The sequence below is a fragment of the Callorhinchus milii genome, unplaced genomic scaffold (genome assembly GCF_018977255.1).
Source record: "Callorhinchus milii isolate IMCB2004 unplaced genomic scaffold, IMCB_Cmil_1.0 Scaffold32, whole genome shotgun sequence".
Classification (NCBI taxonomy): Eukaryota; Metazoa; Chordata; class Chondrichthyes; order Chimaeriformes; family Callorhinchidae; genus Callorhinchus; species Callorhinchus milii.
Genome location: NW_024704773.1, coordinates 1,156,450 through 1,171,010, shown reverse-complemented (window position 1 = coordinate 1,171,010; position 14,561 = coordinate 1,156,450). Strand labels below are relative to the sequence as shown.

At 40.1% G+C, this 14,561-nt stretch overlaps 1 protein-coding gene across 2 annotated transcripts in view; it reads left to right on the top strand.

The window, feature by feature from the left end:
* LOC103182858 (guanine nucleotide-binding protein G(I)/G(S)/G(O) subunit gamma-7) overlaps nt 1-11,178 on the top strand; it is a 148,236-nt gene extending 137,058 nt beyond the window's left edge. For both annotated transcript variants that reach the window (XM_042345185.1, XM_042345184.1), the window contains one exon: nt 3,202-11,178. In XM_042345185.1, the coding sequence (XP_042201119.1) occupies nt 3,202-3,327 (126 nt within the window). In that variant the 3' untranslated portion in view covers nt 3,328-11,178. The remainder of the gene's footprint in view (nt 1-3,201) is intronic.
* Nucleotides 11,179-14,561: the final 3,383 nt, after the last annotated feature.

Sequence of the window (14,561 nt, the reverse complement as noted above, 5' to 3'; positions counted from 1 at the left end):
CAATAGATATGTTATAATTAGTCTTGCTGCACCTTATAATACATATAATAATAATCCTTGCATTTAATGTAGCACTTTATCACTCATTGAGATGTCTCAAAGCGCTTCACAGAATATATTGTAAAGTGAATTGACTAGATATTTTGTGGGCAAAACCTGTTTGCTCTCTTAGCTAGAGAGAAGAATATATTCCTGCTTCTTAGTGAACCTGATGTCACTTCTCTGTGGATGTTGTTGGAGGATTACAGGATTGAGTTAAACTGTGATGCCAACACTTGTTTAGTCTCTCACATGAAAGAGGCATCGGGAGATGATCTGAACCTGTAAAACTGTACCCTAGCTTATCTCAGAGGGAAGGGGCATGCGAATCACAACAAGGTGTCCAGATACTTCAGGACACAAGTAGCAGCTGGAAAGGCACTTGTCAACCTGATCAAGGAATTGTATGATTCATAGAGACTAGCAAACATAGACCAACCATTCTCATTCCTCTACATAGTCCTGTGTAAAATCTTTAAAATCTTTGTTGATGGCCCAATGTTTAAGTGCTTGCATTAATGTACTCTTGAGCTGAGTGAGTCATAAAGTTCTCAGATACAGATTCCCGGCTGTGCTGTGTTTTTGAGATGGTCCAATTCCTGAAAAAAGTACTGCATGAAACTGTGTACATATTGAGCAGAGAATTCTCATTCTACTCTTCTGTTCATTGTTTATATTCCTCTTAGAGAAAGATACACTGCACATTATCTATCCTTTGATTGTGACCATTTCCTTTTGGTTCCACTGGAGAACAGAGCTATTTCTGATCATCAAGTACGGATTAGTCTCCTGGTGAATAAAGCCATTCAGAAGATGGGGTAACTGACAGAGTGCTTCATATATATAGATTTTTGGGTGAGATGGGTGTCTGACACATGCGGAAACCCATCACATGCTTAAGAGTATCCAAACTGAGAATTCAATGCATCCTACACATGGAAATTCCAGAGATAGATTGTTGGAATGGAATGCGCACTCTCTCCCTGGAGGGATGCATCCTGCTGACCTAATGCAGGAAAGTATTAGGCCAAGAGGCAAGGCTTGGGGACCTCAGAGTATGCATTGCAGAACTGCTGGAGTCTAACCAGCTAATCCCACATAGCTTGCCATTGATATTACTGTCTGGCAAACTTTCCCGCTGCTTGTCCAGCTAGGTCCACCCTACCCATTAGGGCTTTGGCTTGCAGGGATACTACACTGATGCCTCTAAAGAATAACTATTAATGTGTGGCAAGTTGTCCCAACTCCAGCCTGGGGGATGGTCTCATCCGGCCCGTGAATCATTTCCCACGTCACTGTCCTACGAGTAAATGCAGACGATATGCAGGCCCCGAGCCAATCAAGAGACAGTCACCAGGGGCTTAGGCTCCATCCAGCAACGGGACTAGCCAATCAGGATAAAATGTTGCTTATGCGCCCCATGGATGTTTGTCAAATACGGCATCAGGCCCTCAGCAGCCAAAAGGTTGGACCATCCTGATGTATGGGAAGCCACAAGGCATCTTTAGATATAGTGCTGAACATAGTCAAAAAGTAAAATTATTGCTGAAAAGTAAATACGGCATAGAGAACAGCTTCACTCCTTCCTTTAACCTTTGCATCCAAGCAAACAAACATCAAGCCCTTTAGGTCACTTGTCTGTTTACACAGTAATGCATGCTCGGCAAAAGGAACAGATAACAGGTGCAGTGAATTGATTTTATTCAATTGGGGCTGACTGGCTGAACATCGCTTAATGCAGATGTCGTGAAAAGATAATGAACAAGAGGATTTTTATCTTTTTACTTCTTTCCTCTATGTCCTTCTATGGTGCTATCATCGTGTAACTGTATTTGTTCGAATTGTGTTGTGTTCTCTTCCACAAAAGCGTCAGTGAAAATGTTCTTAATGTTTTACTTTTATTTCCACTTCAAAATAAAGATATTGCTGTTAAGATTATTAAGAGAACTCAGTCAATGCCGGATTGTTCATTGGTTTCTTTACATTTCCTTGAATTGTTTCATAACATACCAAATTGAGAAGAAAACAATGCATTTCCTACATTGCTGTGTGCATGGAAAAAAAATGTGTATTTTTCAGGCTATGGCTATGTTATTCAAATTAATAGCGTTTTCGGGAGGGAGTGGGCTTGGAGAGGGGATATTGAGAAGTGAGCAGTGTAGCACTGGATTGGCTGGCTCACTGGTTGCTGTTCCAGTCATTCCAACGTACAATAGTTCTTAGATTTTCAGTTTCTCCCTGAAACTGGAGCTCCGTTGAGAGAAAGCAAGAATAGGCGATGGAGGTGGGGCTATCAAGCATCCATAGTGCATGTGACAATAAACTATTAAAACTATTAGGCCTGTTTTAAAATACAGTCTTTTTAAATTCCCTTAAACACATATAAAGGCACTACTATAGTAAACTTCTGATAACTCGACACTGGCTTAACGTGTCACTACTACGCAAGTCATCTAGCTGGCAATATCCTCTGTGCATTTGTTTATATATTTACACATGTGGCTAACTCACCATCATCACTGAGCCCTTTTCCCTTGGAATGGTGAGTTATCTAGAGTTTACTGTATAAGAATGTTTCATAAAGAATGTATTTTTGAACCATCAATTTATTAGAAACTTCCTATTTCAAGGTCATCAATGGTATCTATGAAATTTGGAGCCTCAAAGCAATCTTGCATTTAGTTAATTGCATTAAATAGAGTCTGTTATGATGATATGTTAATTTATAAATCCCTTATTTTTCATAGTAAGACATTTCTTTTCTGCACCTTTAGAAAGTCGTAGTGAATCTGAGTGACTATTGAAAAGCTAAATAAAAACAATTTGTGTTCATCTTCCTTTTCAGATTTATTGCTATCATCATGAAAAGGCTGCAGAGCATTTTTCAGAAAAATAAACTACAGATTTATTAGAATTTATTAGAATAATCCTGTTATGCAATTTTAATCACGTTATCCCAAATACTAGTGAGGAACTAAATGAGGTAATTGCTTTAGAAAACAAATTTGTTAAGAAGGCAACGGTTTTGTGGTATAAAAACATGAGGTGAAGGCTGCAGAATGTAGTGTGCAAAACATTGCAGGCAGACCATGTTTCTGTTCCTTTTATTTGCATCATTACTACGGGTATTCAATGCCACTGATGACTCTTTAACCTTGACAGGTATCAAAGGCAGCTGTAGATTTGATGAACTACTGCGAACAGCATGCACGGAATGACCCATTGCTGATCGGAGTCCCAGCTTCTGAAAACCCCTTCAAGGATAAAAAACCTTGCATCATCCTATAGCTCCTGCCAGCCGCCCTTTCGCAGACTGACCACAGCATCAGAGGACCTGCCACGAATTTGTACTGGTAATCAGACCTTGAGAAGCAAATGCAGCTTCTGAAATGCAGGACTGCTGTGGAAATGTGTTTTAAAAAAAATTAGGAAAAAAGTTGGATTCTGTTTGTTTGTCAACTAAAACATGTTTCTGGAAATGAAGGAAAGAAGATATTAAGGGGAAGAGCAATGAGAAAGATTGTTACTTTGGACTTTTACGATAGATTTTCTGATTGTAATATTAAGATCTTAGGTTTAAAAAAAACTAACTCGGCAAAGATAATGTTTTTGCCAAAAATTTTAAAAAAATATAAAATGTATGTGTAAAGAGTATGCATTTGGAAGATGATAATACAGTTTGGGCAATAACACATTAGATGAAGGGAAGCAAGTGACCGCTTCCATTGCATTTTTAAATGTCACATTGTTCATTTTTATTGTTCTTGGCAATTTGCTATGTGCTAGTGTAGTGGTGTAGTTTTCTTGCCCTGCCTTTAAGTTCCGTATTTACACTACCAAAGTACTTGCCAAGGGAAACTGATGTAAATAATCAATGCTTTATTTCTTCTTTCTTCATCTGCTTTTATTAATAAGACCTGGTTGTTGTAACCTAACCAAAAGAAATACTCAAGTATGGTCCAGCAGCTGCTTCAAAAGTCTTCTGGGCTAAGTAGTATTACATGAATTTGAAAATCCCATGAAAAGTGTTCGGCAGATGCAAATATTTAGTTCCTTCAAAAGCAACACCAGAGGTTTCCAAAAATCCCATCAGAAACTCGTTATAGATAAATTAAATTGACCAAAATGTTCTTTCCACCCATGTGAGCATAACGTGCTTTCCTTCAATTGAGATGGGTAAAACACCCAGCAAGACATAATGCAGATGCTCACTTTTATATCCATGTGAGTGGATGGCTACTGTTTAAGAGTTCAGATTACCAATCCCTGGTTTATTTGAAGGAATTCAACGTTACGTCAATTCAGTATTTGCATATCATTTCCATTATATTGTCCTAGAAATCATGTTTATTCTTTTTTCCCCCTTTATTCTAAACTTCTGACCTAACTATTTGCAGCACATTACTACCACCACAGGTATGCACTTTCCATTTAGAGTAATGAGTAGGATTTGCTCAGTGAGATATCAGCAGCAGCTGCAGTTCAATAAAATTCCTGGTATTGTCAGTTAGAAACCAAAGCAAAGATTTAAGTAAGAAATATCTGAACATGTGTCAAATGAACTGCGGGCCCTCTTATATCCCTTTTCATTACAGCAAACCTCCTGAGCATTGCAATTGCAGTCGTGTGCCAAAAACTATCAAATGCCAACAGTGATCTATATATTGAAGCATTGGAAAATTTAAGAAACCACAAGCTTTTTTTTAAAACAAAAACACATGATCTGAAAGACAAGTGTTGCATTTGTCAAGACCACGGTTTAACATCTCTAAGCAGGTTGTGTGTGCATTGTTCTTTCAGCTGCCTTGATTTGATGCCTTTTATACCCAGCTGTTAAGCGTTAGTTAAGTCTGCCATAATTATAATAAAATCTTTTTTTTTAGAAACTTCTGTCTTGCCAAATGCTCTCATCAGTGCCACCGTTAAGTTTCGTTAGAAAATGTGATCAAACACTATTTACAGTCATCTGAGTGAGCAGCAGTATAGATACAGACATTTTTTTTACATTAACAAATCAAAGGTATTTGAGAACACGGTAGTGCAATGGGAACAAAGTGCCTGAGCGCAGCTTTGTTGAAGCAACATCATGCAGTGTCTGATGGGCTACAAATTGTGTCACACATAAATCCCGCAGCTATATGCCACCTGTGCTTATTCTCTCTTTTTAACTTTCTTTTGACTACCTTTTTTAATATTTAAAAAAAGCACAGCAAAGTCTTTTGTTACCTATTATTATTTATATCTGAGCAATTACTATATTTCCTTAGCGATGCCAGAGGCACGTGTTGAACGAGAATCACTCTGGAGAGACATATAGCTACAATAAACGATTAAGCTTTGAACAATGCAAAAAGAAGTTGGACAAAGATTCCTGAGAGAAATAATTTTTTCCCCAAGCACCCAACAAATTCAGATTCTCCCTAAAGAAACGCAAACCTGAAAGATAATTTGTGTCCCACCTTCATGGATAAAGGTTCATGTTTAGAGGTCAGCGCTAAACTTTCCTGCCCAGTGAGGTCGATGGTCAGTTATATCCTTGAGTCAGACTTCCTTACGCATGAGTTAAATCTACACTTGAGTGGTGCTATAATATGCAGTAGCTTAGAGTGCTGGGATATGTGTTTTATCACATAATTTCTTGGATCAGTTTCTAAAATCAATCCAGAGCAAGGCTCTGAATGCTCCCAGACTGCTCCTCAATGGGAGTGAGGGAATATCAGAGATGGAAGCTTACCTCAAACCGCCTTCTCATGCATGTCACTGAAGAGTGACATTGAAACAGAGTTCAGGGAAAGTTTTGATTCCTCCGTTGTGCAGGAACGATGCATAGTACAGAGCTTCAAAAGCAGAATTTTTTGGAAAAAATACTGGGGTATCCCTGGCTCCTGAAGTTTTGATAATGACATTCAAAATTGTTCCATCACCATCCATGAGAATGACCATCACTTTTATTCTGTTCCTTTACATTTGGTCAGAATGTGCTCTTCCAGAAATCGTCTGGTGGTTCTTGACATTCCTCAGTAAAATTGTCTTTGTGCAATAGGAAAAGGTTATTTCCCCTGTTTTCATTATTTTGCTCTTCACAGATACTGTGTAGTGTTTACTCCTTGTTCGGCTGAAATAGTGATTGTCTTCTGTCACATGAGTAGACCAGTTTCAAACTCCCGCAACAAGCTCTTGTGATTGTGTGATTGTCCATTCAAGTATGAGCATTTTGCAGACAATTGTGCTATTAGTGTTGGGTATTACAAGACTTGAACAAACAAGTTAGACTGCTTCTTTCCCTAATGCCTAACCTCTGTTTCACACCTACTTGTGAATTTCGTTATGAAAGTTCAGTTTGCCAGCACTATTTATCTTCATGTCCTAATCAGTAGAGTTGTAAAAGCTCTTGTTGGTATAATGATAACGCAAATGACTCTGTACCAGAAAATCTCAAGACATAAAGTGCTTCTTTTCCAAAGAATCCCATATAAAGGACCCCAGAGCCTAAACGTGACATACCTGAAACTCCCAGAGGGGATGTACTTTACATCCCAAAGTGCTTTTACCAGTATGAGGCCCCATCTATGTTGCTGTGCAGTTTTACATTGAGGCAGAGTTTTTTTGACCCTGGACTAGAAGTTCAACTTCTGACCTGAGCCTTGAACCTACACTTTCAAACTCAAAGGTGAGAGTGACCAACTCAGCCAGATCAAGACACTTTTTTGCACCTCCCAGAGAACAAAGCTGAAGAGTGGGTTAATTTGGCTTTGAATTCATGCAAACGGGAGCTTTCAGACACATAAGTGCCAGTTACAAGACTTATTTGGCATCTCTAAGGAGATTCAAGTTCTCCAAAGACCCTCCTATCACTGAGGTCAACAATTGTTCTTACTTTCATCCTGGTGTCTGCTTCTAAGTAATACTTGATCACACTTTCCATCACCACCTACAATGATGCTCAAGTTTTTCAGGAATTCCTGTTCATTGTTAAAAATGATCATTCCCCCCAGAAAATGAGGAGTACATTTTGCTCATTAGCTGCTGGTCATGTCAAAAGAATAAACATCATGCACTTTTGGAGTTTCTTACAGTACCTTTGATACAAAGTTCACTTCTAGATATGGAGCCTGAATGACTGTATTCATCTTAAATGAGCACAGAAAGACAGTCTTGATCCATTTACAGATCCTTCATTAAACAGAAAACATCGCAATTGTAGCCAAACATTGGATTTCTCTGGTTGAAAAACAGGTGACGATCAAACGTGTATCTCAGGTTTAGTCCTGTACTGTTCCTGGAGAACATTTGTAGATCCTGAAACTCCTATTATCAGAGGTTTCTCAAGAATTTGATCCTTTCTCCGAAACCCAAGTGATCTGAAGCCAAACCATTTGCGTTTCACATTTTGATGGTTGAACACCAATCTGAGCTCTCAGACTCATTTGTCAACACAATCATTCCTACTAATTGTCATTCAACTAGTTTTTTTTAAAAAAAGCAAATCAATACTTGGTGCTGTGAATGATCTGTTGACTTGACAATCTGTTCTCTACTTAATGTCCTGTTGTGCCTTCAGGGACGACTTAATGAATCCGCATTGAAGACCATTCCATCCGGCTCTGTATAAATCGAGAGTGGCAGCTTTTCACCAAGACTTCAATGCCTCTTCAGAAAGGTCTCACCCTCTTATTGAGCATTTTATAAAAGGCATCGATCTAGTCAGGCTACCAGTCAATCCCATCCATACAACGTGGGATTGAAACATGGTACTGTTCTGTGCAAACTTACCAAACATCCTTTTAAACCAGCAAGTAAATTTGTCACTGTGCTTCCTTCAAGGAAAACCAGCATTACTAGTAAAACCAGTAAGCATTACTTCTTACCCTCTCGTCAGCTTTCAGATAGTTCAGGATTGGCCTATTTGGCCTATTCTTTATTCAAACTTAATTCCTCCAAAAATTAATCTCGAACTTTCAGCAAGCCAATCTATAATTCTATGGAATTTTTGTTCTCATCCGCACCCATCTAAATAGAGGTTACACTTGTTGAATGTTTGCAGGTTGACTTTATTTTGCTGTGCGTTACAGCAAATTTTTCATTAATCTTTGGGGCCTTTGTTCGTCACCTATGAAGAAAGCAATGTGCTCTTCCCCATTAGAAAATATCCTCTGTGGGAACCTCTTTAAACTATCCTATTGCGAAATAACATCTCTTGAGAATCACCTCTGTTTCTTCTGTATTGATACATCAGGACCACCATCATTAGTGGTCTCTCTGCCCGAGAGCTAGTTCGCTCCCTCATTGGCAGCAGCAGCTATAGTTTGACAGGAACGATTGAAAACGTAACACACATTTCCTCCATATACTGTTGAAATGAACAGTAAGATCACTAGTGAGACCACACTGAACTAGGCAGTGATTACAACTGCAATAAGCAGTTATTTGCCCAATAATATGTATTATACAGTGCAGGGTCATCTGAATCCATGCTGAACAGCAACATTGCCAATGTGTGGACACAATAACTTTTTTCAAAAGCAGTTTTATAATTTATAATTTAGGCTGGGGTGGGCGGGAGAGGATTACAATCATCTACTCCAAAGTTTCAGTGTGAAAAACCTGATCGGAAGGAATGAAAAACGTTATTTTCTATAGTTCTCTGGAACATCCATTCCAACAAAACCCACCCACCTCTCTGTGTTCCTCAGAGCCTGTTTATTTAACTCACTGTGTGAAAAACTACCACCATCCTCACGGGTATGGTCTGTTTTGGAAGGGTGGGCTGAACGGATTTTCTATATTCTGGTTTTCTGCGCAGTTGTAGATTTAACTCTTAAGTGTCTGTATGGTACTTCAGATAAATGAACAAGGAACTTCGATCACTATTTTTTCAATTCCCACAGCTCATTAGGTGTTGTAGAGTCCCTGAATTGGATACCCTGAATTTGAATCTACATCTTAAATGACATTCAAATTTCATCACCCTCAGTGCAGGTTTAGCCTGCCAGGTGAAGCAATGTTTCACAGCACCAAGGAACTACAATAACCAGGTCAAACAGCAGAAAACAAAGAGCAATATTTAAATCCTTCGGAACAGTTTGTACTGCGATGTCTCAATAAGCGAGGATTAGACCTCAGTATGTTCAACAGTAACAGGTAACATCTCATTGTTCCTTACGGTCAGTCCTTAATAATCATAGCACGTGTCAGAGACTTTATTTTTCCTGGTTAATATAAATGTAAAAGATTCTTAGGGTATATATTTAATCCCTAAACCAATTTATCATGGCTTTACAGGAGAAGAATATACTTTTTTTTCACTAAGATTTAATCTGCAGCAAACTATTTCAAAATAATCCTACAGAAGTCACGTGCACTTCAGTGCCTGTGTTCAACCTGTAATCTTAAAGTAGTTACAGGAAACATGGTTCCTTGAAGCAGACTACATATTGAAGATTTTAAGCCACTTGTATAATCAGTGTGAAGCAGTATCCTCAGCACTACAGAGAAATTGTTTCAGGTTGCACCTCCCAGTTTATTCTTAATCTGTGACTGAAGGCCTGGAGTATACAATGTGATATCAACAAAGAATGAATAAGAGTGTGTGCTGCTGGAGTTAGTCAACAATGCACACAAGGATTAGCTGTACATGGTAAACTTAGAAAAGAGAAGCTATAAGCCCTTATGTGCAGATCCAGGCGTGATTCTGATTGTTTTACAACCTCAGTGGGATAGGTGGTCCAATTTCCACACTGGTACATTTATTGACCTTGGCGATGAGCTTAAAATGAATTTTACTATGTTAAACCCACTTAAATGGCTCCCATGATCTGGAGGATTTTGTTGAAGACTGCACACATGCCAAACAGGTGTAAGAGTCAGCCCCTCCCCACTGCTGTTTGAGGGCGTGCACAGCACTGCAGTGACCCACACCAACACTTCTCAGCCTGACGCCTTCAGAAAAGGATTTTTAATTTTTATTTGTCCACTTGCCTGATTAGTTTAAGAGTCTTAACCTAAACATCCGATGGTTAGGTCTAATTCATGCCAATTACTGTCTTCTCTGCACAAGAATGAGAGCAGAAGGATGTTATCCTCCACCAATTCAAGCATTTGCTTGAGTGTGAACAGTGCCAAGCCCTGAGCCAAACACAATTCATGTTTTTTCATAGACCAAAAAGGCACAAATCATCATTCATTTGTACTGTAGGAGAATTTCTCTTTATTTCTCATAACTTTCTGGTGAATGAAAATATTTACATCAAATGTTTCTGATCAGCCCATTATTGTATATTTCATCAGTTGCAACAGGTAAATATTTTATTAATTCTGTGAGGTCAAAATTGCGGTATTTCTAAAGGGAGATTCCCAGGAACTCTACTCTGGAAGCACAGTTCCAAGCTGCAGTAATGTACTTGTGGGTACTGGAAAGATTTCTGTGACCCAGATTTCTTATTAAGGAGTATAATTTAAGACATACCATGAACTAGCTAAATGCCCTATATGCCATAAATCACTTAAATGCCGGTACCGCGCCTTACAATGAAGAGAGACATCTAGGTGGCGTGAGGAACATTTTTCAAAATGGCAGCAGCAAAACCTACTTTGTGCACACCAGCTCTGTTGTTCAAAGCCTTCTAAATACCTAATGTTTTTTGTTCCACTAAATTAAACTTGCCATTTACACTTCACGAAACAAGAAACTGTGGTTTTTAGTGTTAATTTTTTTATATGCGTATAACAGCTAAATGTCTTTTTACTTTGAGTATTCACTTGTATTGTGTGTGTACTGGATGCATATATAAGAAACATGTACAAATAAAACACAAATAGGATAAGATAATTATTTGTAACCAGTAGTTGTGTACCTTGTATTGAGCCCCTTATTGAATGTGCTTTGTAGTTTCTCTGTATGTTATTTGATTGCTATCAAGGCTAACATTTAAGGGGTTAGAGTATTGCCAAATGATTTTACACCTTATTCTAGCTGTGCTGTATGAATTGTGAATTGTGCTTGCTTTCATTGTGGCCCTTTTCAATTATGCTATTAACACCCTTATTGCACAATGTTCAAAGTGTTGTACAATTTTGCAGGATGACGATTGAACTCCAAAGCGTTCACACGTTATTTTAATAAATTAGATTTTTAAGATACATATGAGACACTCTTTGTCTGTAGTTCTGTCTTGCTGTTTTAAGAGACGTGGCCAATGCATGAACACTCACTCACCATGCTGACATTTTACACTTTATGAATATTGAAACCTTTGTTTTTCCTGCAAATGTTTTTCTTCAGGAAAAAGCCTGCTTCTTAGAGCCTGTTTCTCTAACTCCTTCAGCTGCATGTTGACTGACTGCTCACAAACACGACTGCAGGTGCACAAGACAATGAGCCCCTTCTCAAGCAGAGTTAATCAACCCATGGGCCCAACAAAACTGGTTTCCAGTATTAAGACCGGCAACACAGTGCAACCTAAAGCAAACAATTACTTTTAATATGATTTACAAGCAAATGTAGAAAACTTCAGAAATCCTGTTAGGAAGCCAGCAGCTGTTGCAGTAAAATATTTGACTCTCGTCCATATCTAGATGCCTGATTTGATTAACTATTATTTCAACACAGCTAATCTCAATGGGTAGATTTCACTTGCTATGGGGAGGAGGGTTTGTGAGTAGAGTGTTTCAAGGGTGCAAATTGATAGTTTTTGTCCTGCACAGTAGCTTGGGTTCTCCTCAGCGCACTTGACATACAAAAAGGGAAAGTAAGCCAGGATTGTGAACTGGGAAAATATAAGCCAGATTTCCTGCTCCCGATCACTAACGGCAATCCATTCTGGAGGAGCAGATGTGTACACCCCCGCCCCCCCTCCCTCCGCAGTCACCTGTGTAGTCAAAGAGCTCTCTGTTAAGGCTTGCACATGAATAATATCCACTTTGCCAGGGATGGTAAAGCTAACGAAGGACAACAGGCACACATGGAACCGTACATCACAAAAATGCTGTTAGGAGAAGATGAGAAAATATGTCAGAAAAAATAATGCTCACATATTCAAAATATGTCAATTATATCTGATTATCTCACGTGTGTTGTGCGGAGTTTGCGTTTGGAAAGAGTGTTAATATGTATTTGTTGCACATTAACTCCAGCTGTGTATCCTTTGGAAAACATTCCTATATCATTGTGAGTGTTCATTAACTGGATGCGTTATACAGGGCAACTTTTATTATATGTGAGATGGTATTTAAAATGATTGACAGTCAAGTCAAGTCTTGACATGACAAGAGGAATGGGGGAAAAGATCAGACAGTATATATGTGATAAACAACAACAACAGCAAAATTACACTTGTGTAGCGCCTTTCACATCGGGAGGACGTCCCAAGGCGCTGGACAGATAGAGTTACGGACCCAAGCTGGGGTCAGGAGGGGGGAGGGCGGGGGGGCAAGGAGATCAAAAGCACGGTCAAAGAGAAGGGTCTTGAGGTGGGTCTTTAAGGTGGCGAGGGAGGGGACGAGATGGAGGGACTGCGGGATGGAGTTCCAGAGGGTGTGGGCAGAGTGGCGGAAGGCCCGCCTGCCGATAGCGAGGCGGGGGAGGTGAAGCAGGCCGGAGACTGCTGAGCGAAAGGAGCGAACAGGGTGGTAGGGAGTTAGGAAGTCACAGAGATAGGGGGAGCAAGACCATGGAGGGCTTTGAAGGTGAGGACCAGGATCTTGAAATGTATCCTCTGTGTGATGGGAAGCCAGCGCCTTGGGACGTCCTCCCGACGTGAAAGGCGCTCTATAATGGAATCTTCTTGTTGTTGAGTCAGGTGAGGATGGGGGTGATAGGGTCTCGGAGCCTGGTGCGGGAGAGGACACGGGCTGCAAAGTTCTGAATGATCTGCGGTCTGTGGAGGGAAGAGTTGGGGAGGCCGACAAGCAATGAGTTTGCGTAGTCAAGCCTCGATGTAATGAAGGAGTGCATGAGGGTTTCAGTGGCCTGTGGTGTGAGACAGTGTTGGAGCCGGGTAACATTGCAGAGGTGGGGGAAAGCAGAGAGGGTCATGATGTGAATGTGGGGTAGAAAGGATATTGAGGTTCGAACAAGACCCCAATGTTCCAGATTGGCTTAGCAAGGTGGAGTGTGCAAACATGGATGGTGATGCTGTCAGCGCCTGAGGTGTGGAGGCGCTGACAGGAGCCAATCAGGAGAGCCTCGGTCTTGTTGACGTTCAACTAAAGAAAGTTAGCTCTCATCCAGGACTTGATGTCTGATGGACATTCTGTCAGCACAACAGTGGTCTTGGAGTCAAGGGTGGAGGCAGAGAGATAGAGTTGGGTGTCATCCGCATACATATGGAAGTTGACTCCATGTCTGCGGATGATGTCACCAAGAAGGAGCATATAGATATTGAAGAGGAGGGGACCGAAGACAGAGCCCTGAGGAACGCCACAGGAGACGGTCCGGGAGCTAGCGGATAGAGTGGTCGACGGTGTCGAAAGCAGCAGAGGTCAAGGAGGACAGGGAGGCAGAGGGAGCTCAGGTCGCAGATGAACAGAATGTCATTTGTCACTTTGACCAGGGCGGTTTCTGTGCTGTGGGCGGCACGGAAGCCCGATTGGAGTGGTTCGAGAAGGGAGTGGCGGGAGAGGAAGGAGCAAAGCTGAGAGGCAACAACTCGTTCTAGGACCTTGGAGAGGAAGGGGAGGTTGGAGATGGGGCAGTAGTTAGAGAGTAGAGAAGGGTCCAGGGAGGGTTTTTTCAGGATAGGAATGATGACAGCGATTTTTAAAGGGGCTTTATGAAGAGCCTCTCTTTAAAGAGCTTTAGGGACAAAAGCACTGTTTACGTAATGTGTTTTCCAACCTTTACTGTGTGGTACACATCAGCAGTTGTAAATTATACCCAGACATAAACATATCAGGAACCATGAGAGGAAATTGAATCTGCAATAAAATATATTATCTGTATCCAAACCCGTTCCTCTCTCCCTTTACTCTCAACCCATCATAATGATTCAGTAGGTCTCAAGCTGAAGGAGTGATACAGATTGATGTCTTATACAGCAGGGTAGGGAAAGGGCTGTCCAGGGCAGATTTCTTAAAGGGATAGTGATCCACTTATTTGTTCCAGCTGGCATGATCAATTTTAGTGAAATTCTTTCCACGTTTTAGTGAAGCTATTTTATTTAAGTGAAACTCCCAACTTCTTTTAAAGAATTAGAAAAGTCCGACCTGCTCTTAACATTTCAAAGATCTAAAGCTATTGATTTTTGGAAAAGAAGGTGTGTTTGATTTTAGCTTTGATATAAAAATCAAAGTAATGACCCTGAGAATATCATACTTTGACTCAGTCGAGTTTAAATTCCTTGATAACAATGTCTTAATATTAAAGAAATCTCAAAAATCACAGAATTTTACAAAGCAAGCCTTTTTTTTAACCTCTCTCCTGAAGCCAATGCAGGTTATGGTACTAGTTATTATATAGCGCCACATTCAAGTGGCCATTCTTCAAGTGTGAGCCTGAATAATGCATATCATCCTAACCTTGGACA